The following is a 25,104-nucleotide window of genomic DNA, read 5'->3' on the forward strand; positions in this document are numbered from 1 at the left end:
ATAGTAGACCTATTGCTTAAGTATCTGAGATATGGACTTGACCACGAAAACTTAACCTTGTTCACTGATACATGAAATGAGGTCAAGGTCAAGTGAAAACTGTCTGACGAGCATGATAACCTTGCAAGGTACGCACATACCAAATATAGTTATTCTATTACTCATAATAAGAGAGAAAATAAGAATACTAAAAATTTTAACTTTTTTTTCCAGTAGTCACAGGCTCAACAAAAAACTGAAAACCTTCAAAATAATCTTCCTTAATTTAATGTCATAGCAATACAGTGAAAGACAAGTATGAGCTAAATAACTTTTAAGATTTTTGCTGACCTTTAGTAGTTAATTTCTAGATAACTCTCTTATGTTGAATGAAGTTACTCCTTTCTTTCAATATGTTTTGATTAATTTCTTAGTGATATCTTTTGTATGGTAAAATTTTCAAACTTGTGACTTTGCTAAATTTAAGAGGGGTCTTTCAGTGATTTGATCATATGTTATTGAAAAGCATGATAAATGCAGAGTATCCAATTACATTTAACGACATCTTGGTGTACATTTGAAAGAAAAATTGTTTAAAAGACTAGGTGTTATCTACTTACCTCATTATCTCCAACTGGAAAGAAAGAAGAAAATGAATAAAAATAATTTAAGTTGTCATTATTTAGAACTTGTTGATTCATGTTCTAGTAAAATTTCTTCTATAACTAGTGTGAATAAATGGTGTTTTACAGACATTATAAAATTGAGATAATTAACAAGCATTCTGAGAGTATTGCATGGCAATACATAGTCCCCTACCGGTTAAAAAATCATTGTACTGGAACAAAATGATAACTTGATCTATAACTTGTCATGGTGTAAACTATATAACAAATATCAAGTCAATATCTTCAAGCATGACGAAAAAAGTGGAAAACTGATTATTTAAGTGAATTTTCTACATCCAAGGATCATAACTCTGCACAAAATCATCAGACTGGAACAAAATTTGAACTTGATCTGTAACTTGTCATGATAAAACAGTACACCAAATATCAAATCTATATCTTCAAGCATGCAGAAAAAAAGTGTGGAAAACTGATTTCCCGGACTGACTGATGGACAGACAGACAGACAGACAGACAGACAGACAGACAGACAGACAGACAGATGGAGTGCAAACCTAAAGTCCCCTTTGACTTCGTCAGTAGGGGACTAATAAATAAATACAATATGTGAAAATTGTCTATCAAGGTGTGGGATTTTCTCGCTGTGTTGAAGACCCATTGGTGGCCTTTGGTTTTTTTGTTATCTGCTGTTTGGTCGGGTTGTTCACACATTCCCTGTTTCTATTCTCTATTTTATCCCTTTTCTTTTTCTGAAACATTTTTTTATTAAGATAATATGATTAAGAAAATACTCTGCTTTGTACTATACTGACAAACTGAGCTGAATTTTAACTGAGCTAGCTCACAAGGAAACAGTCTGCGAAAAGGCATGCTCCCTTAACTAGACACATAATTTAGACCTCAAGCCAGTCTTTGGCGCCTTCAAACTAGTTTAACCCCGTTACATTCTGTATGTGCCTGTCTGGAGTCAGGAGTCTGTAATTCAGTGGTTGTCATTTGTTGCTGTGTTACATATTTGTTTTTCGTTCATTATTTTGTACATAAATTAGGCCATTAGTTTACTCGTTTGAATTGTTTTAAATTTTTCATTTCGGGGCCTTTTATAGCTGACTATGCAGTATGGGCTTTGCTCATTGTTGTGTATATCTGTGTATGTTTGTCCATTTCTGAAAGGAAATAAGGTTGTTATAGCACAATAAGGCATTGACTCTAATATCGCTATTATTTTTTTTGGATGGAAATGGGATTGACTGAAAAGGTGGTGGTAATTAATTCTTAAATATTTGGGATTACATGTATGAAGGGTAAATGGAAATTTAAAATTTTCAAGGATGGGGCCTAATTTAGTAAATGGGGCCCCACTCTGCATGAACCCTCTAGGGAAAACTCAGAAGTCGACACACGTAAAAATTTTTAATTTTTGTAAAAAATTCTAAATTTCAACAACTCTCCATTTTAAAGGGAAAAAAAATCAATTTTGTGAAAATGACTGAAAAGATCAAAATGGTGAGAATATTAACTATATTCAGTGACTAAACTCTGATCAAGGCAAATGGGATGTCCAGTTCTTCCAAAACAGGAAGACATAATCCAATAATGCAAGTAAAAAATTTTACTTCATATATCATATACCTGCTGAGTATAATCCGTCTGAAGGTAAAACAACCTCCTCATACTGTCTACCTTTTGGTGCTGATTTAATTGATTGCGTCATGGTGATTGTTTCATATGCAGAGTCCTTTGGTACAGGTTTTGATAAACTGCCTTTGTTCACTTCAGAATAAACACTATCTTGTACTGCATGTGTGCTTTTCCCATTACCTTTATCAGGAACTACATGTGTGGGTTTACCATTACCTTTATCAGGAACTGCATATACTGAATCTGAATTAACAGTCACATGATTTGAGGAATTCCTACTTTGTTCTTCAATAGGTTTTGCCAGTTCATAGTTTTCACTACTTGCAGCACTTTGTAACCTCTTAACTGACCCCTGATGACCTATTCCCTTTTGAGGCTTGTTTCCTTGTGTAATGGTTGAATCTGTTTTCGTACAATTAATAACTGAAACAAATTTAGGTTTATTTTCAACAACTGATGATTGTGGTGAAACAGGTCCAGCAAATCTTGGCCCACTCATTTGTAATGGTGGTAAAGAGGATACTTCAGATGGCTGCGGTTTTCCAGAAAAGGCAAATTGAGGTCCACTTGGTGGGGTAATCTGTGAAACTAAAGTTGTTCTAGGGGCTACTTCTGGTAACACACTTTGATCAGATTTGTTTTGAACTGATTTTGTTTGGCTCACAGGACGTTTGGGTGCTGAGTCAGAAATAAGTTTTGGGTTGCTTAATTTTTGGCCTAACTCTGTATGAGATTTGTTTTTCTTTTTCTCAAATGAAGCACGTCTTTGCTGAACTGTTAAAGCTGGAGTTGCATCCACCTCATCTTTTGGTTTTTCCGTATCCTCCGATGCAACCTTAGGTGTTGTATTTTCATAATTTTCTTGAAACACATTTACATAAGGTTTTTTAACCAAATTTTCAATTTCTTTTTCTGGTTCAGGTTCATGTTCAATCTTTTTTACAACATCATTGTTAGTTTCTATAATAACTGGTTCCCTGCTAGAAGTTGCTGGAGATTCCTCTGTACTGTCATACATTCTAACAGTGTCTAACACATCCAATTGTAACTTCTTAAAATCAGATGATGCATCTGCGTAATTATCATCTTCCTCTAAAAAATTATATAAAAGTTTTTTTAACATAGATGAAAAATTGATTACATTGCAAGGAATACCATTGAAACAATACACAGTTACATGTAGTTGTTTTTAATCAACTATTTTGTATCTTTCAGAAAGAAAAATAAGGTGAAAACAAAAAGATTAATTTTAATGAGACTCTTTCCAGTCAATTTTTGTTTATATATACAAAAATATTTCTAAATTTACAGTAACAAGCATTCTGAGAGTATTGCGTGGCAATATATAGTCCCCTACCGGGTAAAAAATCATTATACTGGAACAAAATGCTAACTTGTTCTATAACTTGTCATGGTGTAAACAAAAAGAAAATATCAAGTCAATATCTTCAAGCATGACTAAAAACAGTGTGGAAAACTGATTATATGAGTGAATTTTTCAAGTCCAAGGACTATAACTCTGCACAAAATTATCAGTCCGAAACAAAAATTTGAACTTGATCTGTAACTTGTCATGATAAAACTATATAACAATTATCAATCAATATCTTCAAGCATGATGAAAAAAAGTGTGGAAATTACTCTAACATTTGATGTGATTAATAGTTCTCTAAAATTAGATATGATGTAATACAATGTATATTTATTTTCAAGTTCTAACCAAATAGAATTAAAAGTTCCAAATATTTTTTCCTTCATTTGTCACAAACTAATATAGATTTGTAACTTATCTATAAAATGTCAACAGCATTTATCTATACACAATGTAATGTAATGAAATATATACCTTAATAAAAATAGATTATTATCTAATTAAAAGATTTCACTTCATAACTTTTTTTTATGTATATAGCATTCAGAAAATTAGTTTAAACAAAATAAAAAACACTTCAAACAATTAACCAAAGAATGTCTTTAAAAAAATGAGTTATCTCTCTTTGTACAGAAATATGGTTTCACATACAAAATGTAGTACTCTAACATTAGATATGGACCATGATAACTCTGGACTAAATCATCAAACCGGAACAAAATTCAAACTTGATCTATAACTTGTCATGATAAAACTTTATACCAAATATCAAATCAATATCTTTAAGAACAAAGAAAAAAAGTGTGGAAAGCTGATTTGCCGGACTGACGGATGGACAGACAGACGGACGGACAGAGTGCAAACCTAAAGTCCCCTTCGACTTCGTCGGTAGGGGACTAAAAAAATGCAGGTTGATGTTATTTTCTCTTTTAAAATTTAGTTTTTCAAACACATTACTGAAATGGGAGTTAGCTTTATAAAACATGGAATTTCATACATATATTATATGACAAATACCTGATTGAAAATCCTTATGTGAATGGAAGTTTAATTATTTGAGTGTTTATAAGTTTGTCTGTTAGGTTGACCATCTAATCAATATTGCTTTTGTAAGTGAAAGAATTACATTCATTAATTCACAGAACATAAAACAAAGGGATACCATCAGAACTGGTTTAACAAGATTGTTTCTATATTTTCAATAATCTAAATAATTATTGAGGATTCACAAAACAAACAAACAAGGTTTATATAATACTTTATAACTAACTAAACACTATAATAGTATTGCTGTAAAATTTAACAAAGAGAGATGTTTTTTGTGATTCTTGTTCAATAACCTTTCCATGTAGTAGAGATAGTTTATCATGATTATATAAGAGGTCTGACTATATACTAAATACTGGTACCTATATTGTCCTCTACTTCATCCTGATCACCCTGGAAAAAAAAACAAAGAAAGATTTATCTCTTAATCAAGGTCATATATGTGATTTCCAAAGTCAGTTCTTTCCCTTACTTACTTTACTTAATTAAAAGTCAAACCAATCACTATAAAGGATTCTATTTTTCAATGATAAATTTACATAAAAAATAATGACTCTTCATTCATAAAAGCTGTTACTAAAATCAATTCTACTTTTGATTCATTAACAAAATTCATAATGCAAGTTTTTATTTTTGCAAACCCTATCCTGTCCCAATTTCGCAATAAAAACATCACAAATCTTAATTTACAGTGTTTAATGTCAACGCTTATTTTTTGTTTAAAAGTTCACCTTGTTTTTACAATTGTATATAAAAGCCTATAGTCAAGAATATAGTTTTAGGCCAAATTTAATTTCTGTTGCATTTTTGATTATTGTTTGCTTGACTCATAGCCTCCTCTGTTTGAACAGAAAAGGTGAACACCATACACAGAATTAAATTGTTTTGGCCTAATCATGGTCTCATTTTTTACTGCAATGCATGACCTAACTACTTAACAAACCTGGTAAGTTAACTAACAAAACTTTTGATGAACATACTATTGTAGAACAGCTATAATACTGCAACACTTACATTTCTTTTCAATTCTACATTCATATATTCACTTTCATTCATAATCTCAATGTGTTTCCTGAATAATTCCATCACTGCCAAATGTGCCATCTCATACTGTTCCTGTATAAAAATCAACAGAACGTTAACAATTATATAAATGAAATAGGCCATTTTACCTTAACTTTATGTTTTTATTTTCTTCATATTTTATGCTTCACAAAATAACCATATACATGCATCATGTAATATTTGTACAAGGTCTTTTCTGGTTAAATGGCTAACTTTTCCCCGACTTCTCTGGATTTTTATCAACATAAAAAGGTAGAGGATTTTTCAAGGAGAAAATTTTTGTGATTGCAATTGCTAACAATAGTAATAATGAATATTGAACCCCCCTAAAAAAAAACAAATATAGGGTCAAATTTGGTGCAATTTAACATAGTGTATTTAACATAGATGGATTAAAACTACAGAATACTAAGTGGTTTAACACATATATAATTATCTTTAGTAGATTTTGCTTAAGGAGAAACTCATCTATGATAAGAGGTCATTATGTAATACCAAAAGTGTACAGGAAAGCCAAGAGGAAAGAGCCAAACTGTTTTTAGAAAGGTTTCCTGACCCTGACCACAGTTCAAGCATATTGTTGTGCACATTATTGTTTTTATGACCATTTTCACCTCAAATTGTACCATCTCCATATTCTTTTGTCTAATACTCTGAATACAATAATTTGAATTAAAAATGATTTTCTTTAACACATGAAGTAAATTTAGACATCCAACAAACCATACATATATATAATGCAACTTACAGATGCACAAACTTTACATGTGTAGTTGGAGCAGCTTTCACAACCAAACAAATGTATATTTGAACATTTACACTTTCAAAATAGGCCTATTGTGATCAGCTTTATGAAGAAACGGTAACCGTCCCTTTATAGAATTGAGAAATAATAAACTTACTGGTGTCTGAATCATGGACTGCCTTTGTTCCCTCATACTTTTCACAATTTCATAGAGATTAAAATCCTCGCTCAGTTGCTGAAACAGATAAATTTTGATAATTTAATATTTTTAATGATACAACCCATGAACATTTAGGATTGAAAACTAGTATGGAGTTCTAGTCAAGATTTAATTATGATTCCAATTTAATGTGATAGTAATCTTGCAGACCTCTAATTTACAGATTACCATAGCTTTTATGCTGGTCATAAAGAGCTCTCAGGATATTGTCCTTAGTAGTTTCATGATAATGTGTGGTTTCTTGAGAAGAGTTCTTTCATTCATAACATTTCAACCATGATATGCAACAAGTATTTCAAATTAAAAAAAATTAATGTGGATAGAGCCCACATGTGGACACAGATGATGCCCCCGCTTGCATATCATATAGTTATAAAGGGACATAACTGAAGAACGGTAAAAGTGACGCTACCCAAATTTGAACTTGATCTGAGTTTTGTGGTAATAAGCATTGTGTGTAAGTCTCATAACATTTGCTTGAGGCTAACTTAAGTAGAGAACAGAAACTAAAAATTCAGCAATTTTTCTATTTGTAAACACGCATAACTCTAAAACGGTTGTGTATAAGTTTTATAAGATAAGGTTGAGACAAACTAAAAAATTAAGCAATTTTTATGTTAATAAAGGGACATAACTCAAGAATGGTAAAAGTGTCGCCACCAAATTTAGTACTTAATCTGTATTATGTAGTAATAAGCATTGTGTATAAGTTTCATAACATTTGGTAGAGGCACACTAAAGTTAGAAAACGGAAACAAAAAAATTGTACTTGATCTTAGTTTTGTGGTAATGAATATTGTGTATAGGTTTCATAATGTTTGGTTGGGGCAAATTTAAGTTACAGAATGGAAACCAAAAATTTTGCAATTTGTTGATTTATAAAGGGGTAAACTCAATAATGGTTAAAGTGACAATACCCAAATTTAACTTGATCTGTGTTTTATCAGTGGAAGTCAAAATTAAACATTGCATTGTATAAAGCATTGATTGTTGATTCAACTATAATCATGGACAAAAGAAGATAACTCCAATTTTAAAAATTACTTGATATTTAGAAGAAAATAAAAATTTTGCAATTTTTCCATTTATAAAGTGGCATAACTCTAGAACGGTTAAAGTGACGCCATCAAAATTCAAACTTGATCTGTGTTTTGTGGTAATAAGCATTGTGTATAAGTTTCATAACATTTGGTTGAGGCAAACTTAAGTCAGAGAACGGAAACTAAAAATTTTGCAATTTTTCCATTTATAAAGGGGCATAACTCTAGAACGGTTAAAGTGACGCCACCAAAATTCAAAACTTGATCTGTGTTTTGTGGTAATAAGCATTGTGTATAAGTTTCATAACATTTGGTTGAGGCAAATGTAAGTTAGAGAACGGAAACTAAATATTTTGCAATTTTTCCATTTATAAAGGGGCATAACTCTAGAACGGTTAAAGTGACGCCACCAAAATTCAAACTTGATCTGTGTTTTGTGGTAATAAGCATTGTGTATAAGTTTCATAACATTTGGTTGAGGCAAACTCAAGTTAGAGAACAGAAACCAATTTTGGGACATACGGACGTACAGACGGACGTACGTACAGACGGACAAGGGTAAAACTTAATGGGCATAAAAATCTGTTTTGATTAATGTAAGAACTGTGACAAAATACGAATCACCATAAAAAAAGAATTCACAAACTAAAGTTATATCTCTATTGCTGTATCATATAAATACCAAAATAACAAGGTCAAGGTCAAGATCAACAACACATGTAAGATGTAAGAAACAAATCTAATCCAGAAAACTTAACCTAAACTTTGGAGCATGATAATGAGATTAAATGATATTTGTCAAATGGGCATTTAACCCTTACAATGAATCCATAACTTCTGAGGAACAAACTTAATTCATAAAACTTGTAGCAAATGTTGTAATAAAAAAATCTAATACCCTAACCAAATCTCAGCAGAAAAAAATCTAATTAGTAATACCCTAACCAAATCTCAGCCGAAAAAATCTAATACCCTTACCAAATCTCAGCCGAAAAAATCTAAGGGCAAATAATCACAACCTTTTTCTAAAAAAATACAGAAATGATTGGGAAAGGACATTTATCAGCCAACAGTTCAAAAATATAAATATCTATAAAATAAAATATCAGTTAAATATCTATATATACACTTACACCACTTTTCAGTATTTCCCAGGCATAATCTATTGCACAAATAGTCCCTGTTCTACCACAACCAGCACTGAAAAACAATACAATTTATATTTTGAAAAATATTGCCTAATTATATCTTATGACTTACCTTGGACATATCTAACAAAACAATCAAATATCTTTATATGAACATTACATCTGGCTGAACATGTCTAATTAAACAGTAAATTACTACTTCAAAAAATGCATTTCAGTATAAGGAATAGCCCAGTAAGATCTATTAATTATATAAATGTGTGCTTGACATATAAAAGAAAACAAATGAAAACAGATGTGGTATGACAAGACTAACTGTTCTTAAATAATCCTTTCATTACTTTAATACAGGAAATAACTCCTTTCCCAAATTGACTGATAAAAAGAGTTTTCATAAAATACTTATGCTTTAATAAAAACATTTTTCATAGTAAGAACAGGCCAATCTAGAAATAATTGATAGGGAGAAATTTTGACTAAATATGTGTGACATACACCACGTTTGAAATGATTGCCCAAATTATCCATTATGGGAGAAGTGAGACTTACTGAGGAGCACTTTGATGTGCACTTAAAAATACTTTTTTGTAACAATTCAAATGATAATAAATAACTCTCAATAACATATATACTATATGTTTGAACAAGTAATTTAAATGTAGATAATTTAATTACATTAAACATTCAATTTTGCATGTATAACTCCATCTTTCAAAACTACTTGTTTATTTTTATAGACTGGTATAAGTTATAAAACATTGAAATTTCTGATGATTATTTTCCTTATCAAATGTACAAGTTTGTTTAGATTAACATCAAAATGATATGCTTTGCTTCATGGTATGATAATTTGATAAAAAAAAAATTCTTACTGGAACCAACATCAAGAACACATTAATTTCTGAATATGGTTTAAATACAACTAATGTTCTCCAGCTGCATGAGCCTAGCAATATTCAAGGTAATTTATACACTGTCCAACAGTGCCCTTAAAATCTGGGTTATAACGCTAAAGTGCCCTTTCAGACAACTAGCACCCTTCTGCCCTGAGATTCAAGCTGGAACACTGTGAGTGCTAGTTAGACAAGATTGCTGAGCCAAATAAATGAGGAATTAAATTATGTGACACAATGTGTCATTGTGGTATGATAGTCAAAATATGGTAAAAGTCCAGTTACTCCCATAAAGTGGTCAAATAAAAATGACAATATAATGTGGTCAACTACACATGATGGAAAACAATTCTACCAAGTATGAGAGCTTTCACAGGGTGACACTATTACAATCCTACCAAGTATGAGAGCATTCACTGGGTGACACTATTACAATCCTACCAAGTATGAGAGCTTTCACAGGGTGACACTATTACAATACTACCAAGTATGAGAGATTTCACAGGGTGACACTATTACAATACTACCAAGTATGAGAGCTTTCACAGGGTGACACTATTACAATACTACCAAGTATGAGAGCTTTCACAGGGTGACACTATTACAATCCTACCAAGTATGAGAGCTTTCACAGAGTGACACTATTACAATCCTACCAAGTATGAGAGCTTTCACAGGGTGACACTATTACAATCCTACCAAGTATGAGAGCTTTCACAGGGTGACACTATTACAATCCTACCAAGTATGAGAGCTTTCACAGGGTGACACTATTACAATCCTACCAAGTATGAGAGCTTTCACAGGGTGACACTATTACAATACTACCAAGTATGAGAGCTTTCACAGGGTGACAATATTTATACAATACTCCAAAAAAGTAGTTAAAGTCCTACAACTCCTATAAAATGGGGGGAAAAATATGGACAAATACTCATGATGGAAATAAAAGTATGAGAGCTATCTGTGAAACTGTCTCAGAGGAGATGCATTCACAAATATTATTGCTACATTTCTCTATAAAATGGTTAAAGTCCCATAATTTCTGTAAAAATGGTCAATTCAAAATGGTAGTACAAAACTACACATGACTGCTAATAATACAAATAAGTATAAGAGCTGTCGGTTAAAAGAATTCAGAGAAGTTGTGGTCACAAGGTGTCATTACTAAATTAGTTATAATACTAAAAACAATGGTCAAAGTCAAATAACTCCCATAAAAAATTGTCAAATCAAACTGACAATACAGCATGGTCAAGAGAATTTGGAAATAAATATTTCTGCCAAGTATAAAAGCTTTATTTCAAACATTCTCGGAGTATTATCTTGATTCGGTTGGATGGATGAATGGAAGGACGAACAGAGACCATAACCATATCACCTGTGGAGCGACTCACAGAGACAACAAAGATTTGTAAAATTTCTCCCTCTAAATAAATACCTGGTAATAATAACATCACTGACACTTTCTGTAAACAATCATATTTTTGCATTTAGCACTTTCTAGCTGACTTCAAAGTGATTTGTTTTAAAGGTTTTCTTACTTTATTAAAGAAAACTGAAGTTTGAAATACAGTTGCAACAACTTATATTCATGTTCTTTTTCCTCTTGCAAAAGAGGCGCAAATAAATTGCTTGTGACAATAAGCTGGTTTACAGTCTCCCTTTGATGAACAGTGAGTCAATACATTGTCCTACTAATATAAAAAGTTTTATATATACCCAGTATGTATTTTGAGAAAGAAACAATCCCTTACCTACAGTGAACAACAACAGCAGCATGGTTAGGATCTTTTGTTCTGATATCACGCATACGTTTTATCATTGCCAGAATAACATCAATATCATCAGGTATTCCATGATCTGGCCACCCTGTGTAGTGATACTGGTAAACATCTTGTATACCATTAGAAGTTATCAACTGTAGGTGGCGTTCAGTACAGTCATCGGCTAATTCCTCTTCTCTGATCTGAACAAAAAATATGTTAACTTAAATAAATTTATCTTACTATCAAATTGTGTACAAAGATATCTCTAATATCATAATTCCTCCCCTTTTTTCAGTAGATTAAAATGCATTTATATATCAGTTTATCAATTACTCCTCAAATGTCTCAACTACAGACCCTCTATTAGTGATTGCTTTTTATCACATGCATACAACAAAATATATTAAGAAATTATTTTTGAATTTGTTGGAAGTCATTTGCATTACTGCTTTTCCCTTACTGAAAGTTTAATACTGGCTTGATATAACAAAAATATTATATTATAAGAGTATACCATACTGAAAATAGTTTACATTGAACAAGAGAACCATACCAAACATTAAAAAAACAAAAACACAAAGGCAATAATAGTATGACAGAAAATTGCATCATTAATATTTTCTTTTTACTTACACATGCTACTTCATAATTTCCGAAGCGACCATGTTCAGCTCCTTCTTCAACCCAATACTGGGCACATTTTTTCTGTAATGAGGAAGCATAAGGTATTGCTGTGTATACCAAACAAAAGCCTTATTGTACACTGATGATGATCCATTAATGTCCAGTGCCAAATGTTACATGCATATTAAGATGAGAAAATGTTAATGTTATATGAATATAACCCTGTTTTGTACTTGACTAACACGCTGAGCCAGATTTTCAACTTGCTTGGTCACAGAGTAACATTCCCCAGGAAGACATGTCATCTTATTGAGTTCCCAAAATGTAACTTTTGTTAGATCTGATTTGGTTTTGTAATCATTTATATTCAATAGGTGTTTATCTAATGATTAGATTAGTGTTTACTTAATGTAGTAAATGAGCTGTTTTTTATGGTATATAATTCCTTGGATTATTATCTAGTCCCATATAATAATGTAAAGAGTTTTGTCTTCATTAGAAAATGACCAACATTTCTTTGTGAAAAATGTGTATGTAGAAATAAGAAGATGTGATATGAGTGCCAATGAGACAACTCTCCATCCAAGTCACAATGTGTAAAAAGTAAACAATTATAGGTCAAAGTACAGCCTTTAATATGGAGCCTTGACCCAAAATGACTAGTGTAAAACAATTCAAAAAGGAAAACCAACAGTCTAATCTATATAAAAAACGAGCAACGAGAAACACTTAAGAACCACATCAACAAACGACAAACACTGAAACAGGTTCCTGATTTAGGACAGGTGCAAACAAATGCAGCGGGTTTAAACGTTTTAAAAGGCACCAACCTTCACCCTAACCTGAAATAGTAGTGTAACATTACAACATAGAAAGACACACTATAAAATATCAATTGAAATGGCTTAACTCAATCAAAAAGACATATTAACAAAAACAAGTAAACATACACTGAACGAATAAATTTGATCTATGACACAATGTCAAAAAGACAACTATAACCTTGGACAAACTGGCGTTAAATAAATTAACGTACACAGGTAAATTTAAATATATAATTTTGTTGTTAGGAGTACGGAGATATTTTTTACAAAATAAATAAATTTGTTGTTCATAGTACGAGAACAGCAGTGAAAATTTATCATCATACTAAAGACTTATCAAAGGTGGTACATATTAAAAATAGTGAGACGAGATATAACACAAAATAAGTAAACATTGAATAACAAAAAAGTTTTCACATTATGTAAATATTCTTCAAGGGAGTACTCGAGTATCACTGGGTCACACCAATGAGTACTAAATTAGTAATATAATGTAATATTAGAACTAAATTGATGTGTCATCATGGGTTCCTAAAATCTTTATCATAATCACTCAAGCATGAAATATCAGTCAACATATGTGAATCAAATAAGTGATGGCATTTTTTCATACAAAGTTACATCCAGATAGAGTAGTGTGAAAATATGTGTCACAGCCACAATAAAGGAGATGAATAAAAACAGTTTTGCTGATGATTACCTTTCCAGCCTCGACTTCTCTACATGCCATCATAACAACCTTAACGTTTTGTTCTTCTATCATTCTCCAAAAGTCCTCTAAGGTATGAGGTAGTGGTCCTTGAGAGGCAATATAACCTTCCCTTTGATGGGCATCCTAAAAAAACAATACCAAAAGACAAATCAATTATTGTATGTTCTCACAAACATTTTTTATTACTGTTGATGAAGTTTTTTTATATTTTTGATCCAGTAATATTTGACAGTACACATCTTTGTCCATTCATAATTGTGTTCCTAATCAAAATGTTTAATATAATTTTTTTAAATTTAGAATAATGAGACATATTATAATGGAGACTGTTACTGATATTGTGCATGATTATTTTGACCTATTCTACTTCATCTACTGTAACTAAACACTGACTTTTACAATGAAAGGCTTTGTTTCTTTGATATGTTTATTTCCCTGTATATTATGAGAAGTTGTTGTTTCATGTATATCTATCTTCATGTAATTTTCTCATATACTGTGAATTCATTTTTTTTTGTGATTACAAACTTTTGTAAATTGAGGAAAAAATTGTATTCCTGTTCATACATGACTTTGTGGTTTTGACAAATTCAACAAAAAAACCTCTAGGAAACTTGTATTTTGTTGAAGATTTAAATTCTTTGTTTACCAATACCAACAAATGAATGAACATGACCACAGTGTAGACCATCAGAATCTCAGCAATCACAGAATATAAGAATTCGATAAACATCTGGTGACATTTCTGAAAGACCATCAAAGATTATCCTTCTTTACCGAAAAATAGAGCGGTCGAACATAATGCTGTGATGTATGATGAATATAGATCTTTATAAATACTATTTACCTGTATTATTGGAGCAAATGAAATGTTTTTTTTATGCAAGTGAAATATTGTTTATGGCACACATGAAAGATTTTTTTGGCCAAATTAAATGCCAGTTGGCTCAAAAGCAAAGCACTGATGCATAGATAATGCACCAAAAATACCTACTTCATAATCAAGTGAGTTTTCAGAGTTTCCAAATCTCAATTTTACAAGTCTTAATCTTATCTTTCTTTTATAATTAACAAGAAGCAGTGTCATCTCACGAGGGAATGAAATGGAAAAGAAGCAATATGGTACTATATAAATTCATGTATCAAAACACAGTGAGGCCTTCAACATGGCCCAGAAGTACCAGTTTGGTATGCCTATATAGTATGAGACAACATGGACCAGAAGTACCAGTTTGACAGGCCTATCTAGTACGTGTCAACATGGACCAGAAGCACCAGTTTGGAATGCCTATCTAGTACGAGTCAACATGGACCAGAAGTACCAGTTTGGTATGCCTATCTAGTATGTGTCAACATGGACCAGAAGTACCAGTTTGGTATGCCTATATGGTATGAGACAACATGGACCAAAAGCACCAGTTTGGCATGCCTATCTAGTATGTGTCAACATGGACCAGAAGTACCAGTTTGGTATGCCTATCTTGTATGATACAACATGGACAAGAAGCAGCAGTTTGGCAGGCCTATCTTATATGATACAACATGGACCAGAAGCACCAGTTTGGTATGTCTATCTAGTACAAGTTACCATGGACCAGAAACACCAATTTGGTCTGCCTATCTAGTACGAGTTACCATACTTATCATCATTTGGACAACCTCAGTAAATTATATTTCCTTTTTTCATATTACATATTCTATTTTCTGTAATTTGTAAGTATATATTTCAAGATTAATCACTTTATGCTTTTCCTTATCTAATGACGGAATGACCACAATAGTTAAAACCTACCAGTACATAATTAGCATTGATGTAGTCTGATCCTTGTACTCCAGGTATTTCTTTCAATGTAACTCTTGTATCATCAACTTAAATTAAGAAAATTCATACATTAAGGTATCTGTTAATTTACAAATGTAATTCTGGGGCACAACAAAAAACAAACAAAAAACCACTTGCACACATTTTCTGCATATTAATTCATAGACCTTTTTTGTGGTTCACTTGTATTGTGAAATTATATTCTCATTGATATATTTATATACCCAATTTATAATTTTTTATATCATTAATTCCTCAAGGTTTAATGTGTTGTGGCAGCTGTGCCTAACCTTGTTTGATATATATTCATAAAAAAATCACAAAACTATTCTTGACAGGTACCTAAATTACTTTATACAATGTAAATACATGTATTTGACTATATATATATTGCTAGCTAGGAGATTACACAGATCATACCCATCTTTTTTTAAAAGTGATTTTATAGTGAAATAATAGCTTGATGACATTAAAATAACAACCTTTACTCTTAAAGCTGTGGACAAGGGCCATACATCCATCAAAAATATGTCAACAAAACATGGTTCAAACTGTAGCTCATTATGCAACTTAAAACCAATTACCATGCCAATATAAACAGGCTTAACAACAAAATATGCCCAACAAATGAATGGGAACAAGAAGTCTTTTTGTTATCTGTATCTTTGGATTGTTTTTTTATTGATATTTACATGTGCCTTTTATTCAGAAGAACCAGAACAAATCACACTTATCATTATACAAATATGGCCATGGTCATAAAATTGGAACAAAACACCTTAACCTGTAACTCATCAATTTGCTACTTGAGTAAATTCATCTGATAGTACACAACAAAAGTCCAAACATGTACAATTTTTTTTAATTTTCTTTGTCCAAGGGCCATATTTCTGTTAAAGTAATTGAAAATTTAACAAGAAACTCATTATCAAGCAAGTACTGAACAGAAATGAGAACAATATGTGAGGTCAGTCAAAAAAAGTCCAGACAAATATAATTTCATGAAACTTGATAAGCAAGGGCTTTATCACAATAAAAAATGTAGGTCTTTATTCATTTATTGAAGATCTGTCATATAAACTTATGAAAACAATTTAAGTATGCACAATATATATTCCTGGAATAAATTTCATCAGCTATTCCTGGAATAGCTCCCATCAGGTATTTCTTCAATAATTATCATCCGGGAAACCAAATACAAAAATACAAAAAACATTTGGGGCTTGGAAGCATAGATAGACTTAAAAAGAACAGCCAGAACTTTTGAAGGTCAACTTTATCCAAGCGAGTTGCAGCCTTAGTTTAAGCACATTTACAATCAAAATGAAAATCATGCAAATATTAAGAGCTTTTCACTATATATGTATAAAAATTAGAGGAACATCTCATAATCTGCAGATAAGATGAGGAAAAGCTTGGACAACTGTATAATTTTTTCTACGATGGATATAGCCACATTAGTAACACTATTTGACATTGTACTGTGCAGTGTGATATAAAACAGATTATATGTTCCAGTATTTTTTGTGATATAGTATACCTGTAACACAGAATATGTTCTAGATTTAATTTTTTTAAAAGTCTATTATATCAACTTAGTGTGTTTGACACATATTCCTGGACCACTATGGTATTTTGCATAATATGACATATGAAATGTATGGAAAAAGGCAGAATTTAATTTTACTAATATAGAGGTTATAATTGCAAAACAAAAAAAAATGTAATAACAAACCAGCTTTTTCATTTTGCAATGTATGGAAAAAGGTAGAATTTGATTTAACTAATATAGAGGTTATAATTGCAAAATAAAAAAATGTAATAACAAACCAGCTTTTTCATTTTGCAATGTTTCCTGTGGTATACCACAAGTATAAGTACTTGGTATTTTACACTTAGTATAAACCATATTGGGAAAGAACTCACATCTTTGACAGGACTTAATGCAGATAATACTTAGTCACTAGTTTTTGTATTCAGACAACTTCATCTTGCAAATTCTAATATCTAACTTCTGATTCAAACAAATCAAGACTCAAACATTCATGTAATCTACTAAAGTTAACACAGTTGGTTGTCTTTCTTGTCAGTCTTAGGTTAAAAGTGATTCACCTTTCACAAACTCCCCTATTATTTCATATAAAAACACATTTTTTTAAAACATTGTCAAAAAGAATTTAGAGGTTTGATTTTGATGAAATTTTGAATGTAAAACTCACAAATGTGTACAGTCTTTTGTGGTTATTATGAAATATTTCTATGACGTCATTTCTGAGAAATCATTATTTGTATACAAATATTGAAATTAAGTGTCATTTTTTTCCTATATAGCCATATGATTTTTTCATTCAGAATTCATTTTAGTCTTTAAACAGTGATTTCACTAAAAATATACAGAGACATAAATATAATTCACAACTATTTAAGAAACTGTAGACATTTCTGTATTTAATGAAGAAAAAATCATTTAATTTGGACAAGAATTATCTTCAAACAAGGAATTATTTGAATCTTGAATTCTGGAAAATTGATAAGAAATGTATGATGAAAACTAACCCAACTAAATAGGATTAGCCATGCGTGCATGGCTAAAGTAGGTGAGTTAGTTCATACTGAAATATCAGTGAAAGCAACTTGAACCTTAGCCAGGCACGCATGGCTAACCCACTGAAGTTGGGTTATTTTTCATGATACATTTCTTATCAATTTTCCAGAATCAAAAATTATTCCAGATTAAAATAATTCCTTATTCTCAGTATATTTTTTTATTTAAATTGTGTTTTTAAATGAGATAATAGGGGAATTTCCGATAGGTGAAACACTTTTAACCAAAGACTGTAGTAATGAGGATAACCAATACTTACAAGGTACAATATCTTTATATCTGTTTTTCCTGATATTGTGTTGTATCCTTCCATGTGTAGCAGCCACTTGGTCTCTATTTTTAATGGCTAATTCTCTTAGATCCTGTAATTTATAATTTGTAATAAGTATAACAACATCTGATACACAAATTTAATAATACTTTTAGATATTTGGATGATATTTTGGCTCTCAATAATGACGACTTCAGTATGTATACTAAAGAAATTTATCCTGTTGAACTTACTTTAAATAAAGCTAATACCAACAATGACCACTGCCCTTTCCTCGATCTTGATATCTATATCATTAACGGAAAGCTTAATACTAAAATATATGATAAAAGAGATGATTTTTCATTTCCTATCGTTAATTATCCATTTTTAGATGGTGACGTTCCCTTGTCACCATCTTACGGTGTTTATATATCTCAACTTGTACGATTCGCTCGTGTATGTAACAATGTTTTAGATTTTAACGAGAGAAATTTATGTATTACTGAAAAATTATTACACCAGGGTTTTCGATATCACAAACTAGTCAAAACATTTACTAAATTTTATCATCGGTATAAGGACATCATTCGTAAATATAGCTCAACATGCAGACTTCTTATACGTTCAGGTATTTCACATCCAATTTTTTATGGAAATATTCTTTATAAAGCACAAAAATGTCAGTACACATGTATTCACCTCTGAAGCTAACAAAACCTTTAAATAGACTTATTAAGAAGGGATATAGTTACGATACTGTTGTCAGGTCATTAAAGATTGCATATTTTGGCGTTAATATTGATTCACTTATAGGGTCTTTGCATCGGCACTAAACACATTTATTTAAAAACCAGTTGTTGGCATGACACGGGTTATGTTCTTCTCATATATGTTATGATGGTATGATACTAAACCCCTAACGGGAAGGATTGTGCCTGATATTCATATGATGAAGACATAATCTTTCAATCAGTTTAATTGAAGTCTGGAGCTGGCATGTCAGTTAACTGCTAGTAGTCTGTTGTTATTTATGTATTATTGTCATTTTGTTTATTTTCTTTGGTTACATCTTCTGACATCAGACTCGGACTTCTCTTGAACTGAATTTTAATGTGCGTATTGTTATGCGTTTACTTTTCTACATTGGCTAGAGGTATAGGGGGAGGGTTGAGATCTCATAAACATGTTTAACCCCGCCGCATTTTTGCGCCTGTCCCAAGTCAGGAGCCTCTAGCCTTTGTCAGTCTTGTATTATTTTTAATTTTAGTTTCTTGTGTACAATTTGGAGTTTAGTATGGCGTTCATTATCACTGAACTAGTATATATATTTGTTTAGGGGCCAGCTGAAGGACGCCTCCGGGTGCGGGAATTTCTCGCTGCATTGAAGACCTGTTGGTGACCTTCTGCTGTTGTCTGTTCTATGGTCGGGTTGTTGTCTCTTTGACACATTCCCCATTTCCATTCTCAATTTTATAGCAAGAAAATCATTAGTTTGAGTGATTTATTTATAATAGAAATATGTCAGTTGCTCATTATATCTGAACCCAATTACACTATCTCAATTTGGTAACTCAAACAACAATTTGAAATCAAAATAATTGTTCCATATTTAAAATATACAACACAGGTCTTAAACTTCCCAAAGGAAATCCTAAACAAAGAAGGTAGAATGAGTTGAGATGGCGACAAATGAAACAGATGTTGACCTTTGACACAGACACACCATTACTGTAACTACATAAAGACCATGAGCAATAGATCATAGATGTTGACCTTTGACACAGACACACCATTACTTAACTACATAAAGACCATGAGCAATAGATCACAGATGTTGACCTTTGACACAGACACACCATTACTGTAACTACATAAAGACCATGAGCAATAGATCATAGATGTTGACCTATGACATAGACACACCATTACTGTAACTACATAAAGACCATGAGCAAAAGATCACAATTGTTTTTCCAACAAAGTGAACTATAAAGTAACTTGACAGAGCCTGTGCTCATTGTTACCTAGAAAAATATACAAATATGTTTGATATAACATCATTCAACATTAGTGTCTCAACAAAAATTTGAATATGAATAAAACTTTTGTTGATGTTGGGTAGCTTTGACTGATACAACAATCTAACCTAACAAATGATATCAATAGACAAAGAAATCTTTCAGAATTAAAATCCACCAATACTTGCAAAAAAACACCCTGTTACTAAAGAATTGGCTTATTTTTTCTCAATCTCGTCCTCTATTTTAAACGTTGCCTTTTTTAAAAACCATTAATAAATGGTATGTACATAAAATTTTAGCATGTGTATAAACTTTCTTTCACAACAAACATGGTTAGTCAATCTTACCCTAAGGGCTGAATGGGGTATAGAAATATGGTCATCCCTTGGTCTTCTGACAACTGGAAGTAAAACGCTTGCCAAAGTGGGGCATCCATTTGGCTATGAAAAAAGAAGATGTGGTATGATTGCCAATGAGACAACTCTCCACAAGAGACCAAATGACACAGAAATCAACAACTATAGGTCACCATACGGTCTTCAAAAATGAGGAAAGCCCATACCTCATAGTCAGCTATAAAAGGCCCCGAAATGACAACTGGAAAACAATTCAAACGAGAAAACTAACAGCCTAATTTATGTACAAAATAATGAACGAAAAACAAATATGTTACACAGCAAACGACAACCACTGAATTACAGGCATCTGACTTGGGACAGGCACATACAGAATGTGGCGAGGTTAAACTAGTTTGAAGGCACCAACCCTCCCCCTAATCTGGGACAGTGGTGTAACAGTACCACATAAGAACAAACTATAATCAAAGCATCTTCGATGTTGTGATCCAGCCATATTCATAGCTAGTCTGATAATCTTTCTGAACATACTTTTTTCAATATTTTTTTCTCTTCTTATTTCCAATCTTACTGTAAAATTTCTATGTTATTGTCCATAGGTAGGGAATTTCGCAATATTGATGCAAATATTGATATATATATTGATATTTCAATTTTAGACTCTGTCAGATTTTTTTTTTTTAAATATTTGCTATTTAATGGAATTGACAAGAATGGAAAGGGAAATCGTCAAACAAGTAATATATTCTTTTAAATGCCATTATTAATAATTGGCTTAATAATTTCCAGAAAGAGGCCTTGGAAATGCACTTTCTCAACAACGAAAATTAAAAAAAATAATAACTATTTTTTATCTAAATTGGTGTTCATTATTCATTAAGAAAAAATACATTTCCTGTATTCAAATTTAAATGTTCAAATACCTAATGCTGAGATATTTCCAATTACTGTTAAATAGCAATATAATGGGATATAGATGTAGAACAAACAAATAAATTTTATTGCAGAAAATGCTCAGGTAAGAGTTATGCAATCTTGTTTATTGTTTCAACCAAATTTCTGATAATTGTAACTAATTAATTAGAACTTGATTATTGACTTATGTCAGATAATAATGACACTGACTTTACAAGTGAAATAAAATTTGCTTGCATTTTATTTACATATTTTTTTCATTTTTTGTCTTTTCTTTGAAAAAAAAAACCCATCTGATTAATCATTCAGCTAGCTAACAAAATTAACAGAATATTTAAATGTAGTGTAGATCAAAATAAATAATACATTTGTAGGTATACTATTGAGATCAAGAATGTGTGTATTCAATTAGGTGTATTTAATTATGTAACAGGTCATGAGATATTAACTGTGGTGAATTAAGACTGGGGTTGTTTCCAATTAATACACCTTTGAGTGTATCTATTTGAAAATCATGACAGTTGATAATCATTCTGACTCTTACTTGACTATGGAAAGAATTTGAGTAATACCATTTCAAATAAAATGCTTCGCTGGGCGCAGCTTGATACGACCGCAGAGGTCGAACCCTGAACAGTTGGGGCAAGTATGGACACAACATTCAAGCTTGATACAGCTCTGAATTTGGATTGTGATTAAATATTTGACACAGCATAGGTTTCTGACACAGAAAGAATGTGGTCTAAGAACTTCAATTTTTTTATGGTCCAATGTCCAAAATCAAAATACATGGTTAGATTCAGCATATCAAAGAACCCCATATATTCAATTTTTGTTGAAATCAAACAAAGTTTAATTTTGGACCCCAACTTGGACCAACTTGAAAACTGGTCCCATAATCTAAAATCTAAACACATGTTTAGATTCAGCATATCAAAGTACCCCAAGAATTCAATTTTTGTTAAAATCAAACTAAGTTTAATTTTGGACCCTTTGGACCTTAATGTAGACCAATTTAAAAAATGGGACCCAAAATTAAAAATCTAAAAACACGGTTAGATTTGGCATATCAAAGAACCCCAATAATTCAATTTTTGATGAAATCAAACAAAGTTTTATTTTGGACCCTTTTGACCTCAATATGAACCAATTTGATAGCGGGCCCACAAAATAAAAAATCTAAATACATGGTAAGATTCAGCATATCAAAGAACCCCATATATTCAATTTTTGTTGAAATCAAACAAAGTTTAATTTTGGACCCCAATTTGGACCAACTTGAAAACTGGGCCAAAAATCTAAAATCTAAATACATGTTTAGATTCAGCATATCAAAGAACCCCATATATTCAATTTTTGTTGAAATCAAACAAAAGTTTAATTTTGGACCCCAACTTGGACCAACTTGAAAACTGGTCCCATAATCAAAAATCTAAACACATGTTTAGATTCAGCATATCAAAGAACCCCAAAAATTCAATTTTTGTTAAAATCAAACTAAGTTTAATTTTGGACCCTTTGGACCTTAATGTAGACCAATTTAAAAACGGGACCCATAATTAAAAATCTAAATACACGGTTAGATTTGGCATATCAAAGAACCCCAATAATTAAATTTTTGATGAAATCAAACAAAGTTTAATTTTGGACCCTTTTGACCTCAATATGAACCAATTTGATAGCGGGCCCACAAATAAAAAATCTAAATACATGGTAAGATTCAGCATATCAAAGAACCCCATATATTCAATTTTTGTTGAAATCAAACAAAGTTTCATTTTGGACCCCAATTTGGACCAACTTGAAAACTGGGCCAAAAATCTAAAATCTAAATACATGTTTAGATTCAGCATATCAAAGAACCCCATATATTCAATTTTTGTTGAAATCAAACAAAGTTTAATTTTGGACCCCAACTTGGACCAACTTGAAAACTGGGCCCATAATCAAAAATCTAAACACATGTTTAGATTCAGCATATCAAAGAACCCCAAGAATTCAATTTTTGTTAAAATCAAACTAAGTTTAATTTTGGACCCTTTGGACCTTAATGTAGACCAATTTAAAAACGGGACCCAAAATTAAAAATCTAAATACACGGTTAGATTTGGCATATCAAAGAACCCCAATAATTCAATTTTTGATGAAATCAAACAAAGTTTAATTTTGGACCCTTTTGACCTCAATATGAACCAATTTGATAGCGGGTCCACAAATAAAAAATCTAAATACATGGTTAGATTCAGCATATCAAAGAACCCCAAGAATTCAATTTTTGATGAAATCAAACAAAGTTTAATTTTGGACCCTTTTGACCTCAATGTGGACAAAGTTGATAACGGGGCCCAAAAATCAAAAATCTAAATACATGGTTAGATTCAGCATATCAAAGAACCCCATATATTCAATTTTTGTTGAAATCAAACAAAGTTTAATTTTGGACCCCGATTTGGACCAACTTGAAAACTGGGCCCATAATCAAAAATCTAAATACATGTTTAGATTCAGCATATCAAAGAACCCTAAAAATTCAATTTTTGTTAAAATCAAACTAATTTTAATTTTGGACCCTTTTGACCTTAATGTAGACCAATTTGAAAACGGAACCAAAAATTAAGAATCTAAATACACGGTTAGATTCGGCATATCAAAGAACCCCAATAATTCAATTTTTGATAAAATCAAACAAAGTTAAATTTTGGACCCTTTGGACCTCAATGGGGCCCAAAATCCAAAAACTTAATACACGGTTAGATTCAGCATATTAAAGAACCCCAAGAATTCAAGAATAAAACCCCATTGAAATTGATCAAGAAATAAGCAATTTATACAAAGTATCTTCTTTTGCACAATACTGTGCAATTGAATATTTCTTGCTATTGTGCAATACTGTACAATTGACAATTTCTTGCTATTGCGCAATATTGTGCTATTGGATATTTCTTGCTATTGTGCAATACTGTGCAATTGAAGATTTCTTGCTATTGCGCAATACTGTGCAATTGAAGATTTCTTGCTATTGTGCAATACTGTGCAATTGAAAATTTCTTGCTATTGCACAATACTTATTATATAATAATTTACACATCCTGTTTGGTGTGTATCTCCTACCATATCATTATTATTTGCTTTTAAATATTAATCAGAAATAACCAACTTAAAATGGAAAATTTTAAAAGAAAAAAAAAAGGGAAAAAAAGAAAAAAAAAGAAAAAAAAAAAATCCCCCCCCCCCAAATTTTTTGAACCCCCTTATGATTCATCACCCCCAAACTCAATCCCAGCCTTCCCTTTGTGGTATGGTACCTTGCAGTACAATTTCAGAGAGATCCATACACTTGAACACAAGTTATTGTCTGGAAACTAGAAAAATGCTTATTTTTGGCCCCTTTTTGGCCCCCTATTCCTAAACGTTTCGGGCAATT

General features: G+C 31.5%; 1 protein-coding gene across 4 annotated transcripts in view; it reads right to left on the reverse strand.

Moving 5' to 3' along the window:
* LOC127729939 (tyrosine-protein phosphatase non-receptor type 12-like) overlaps positions 1-25,104 on the reverse strand; it is a 71,113-nt gene that overhangs the window by 30,756 nt on the left and 15,253 nt on the right. For all 4 annotated transcript variants that reach the window (XM_052237943.1, XM_052237936.1, XM_052237918.1 and 1 more), the window contains exons 2-12: positions 18,395-18,497; positions 15,501-15,577; positions 13,697-13,831; positions 12,182-12,253; positions 11,537-11,748; positions 8,872-8,938; positions 6,636-6,713; positions 5,683-5,784; positions 5,031-5,061; positions 2,241-3,341; positions 600-613 (exon numbers count right to left, since the gene is read on the reverse strand). In XM_052237943.1, coding sequence (XP_052093903.1) covers positions 600-613; positions 2,241-3,341; positions 5,031-5,061; positions 5,683-5,784; positions 6,636-6,713; positions 8,872-8,938; positions 11,537-11,748; positions 12,182-12,253; positions 13,697-13,831; positions 15,501-15,577; positions 18,395-18,497 — 1,992 coding nt within the window. The remainder of the gene's footprint in view (positions 1-599; positions 614-2,240; positions 3,342-5,030; positions 5,062-5,682; positions 5,785-6,635; positions 6,714-8,871; positions 8,939-11,536; positions 11,749-12,181; positions 12,254-13,696; positions 13,832-15,500; positions 15,578-18,394; positions 18,498-25,104) is intronic.

The sequence above is a fragment of the Mytilus californianus genome, unplaced genomic scaffold (genome assembly GCF_021869535.1).
Source record: "Mytilus californianus isolate M0D057914Y unplaced genomic scaffold, xbMytCali1.0.p SCAF_1, whole genome shotgun sequence".
NCBI lineage: Eukaryota > Metazoa > Mollusca > Bivalvia > Mytilida > Mytilidae > Mytilus > Mytilus californianus.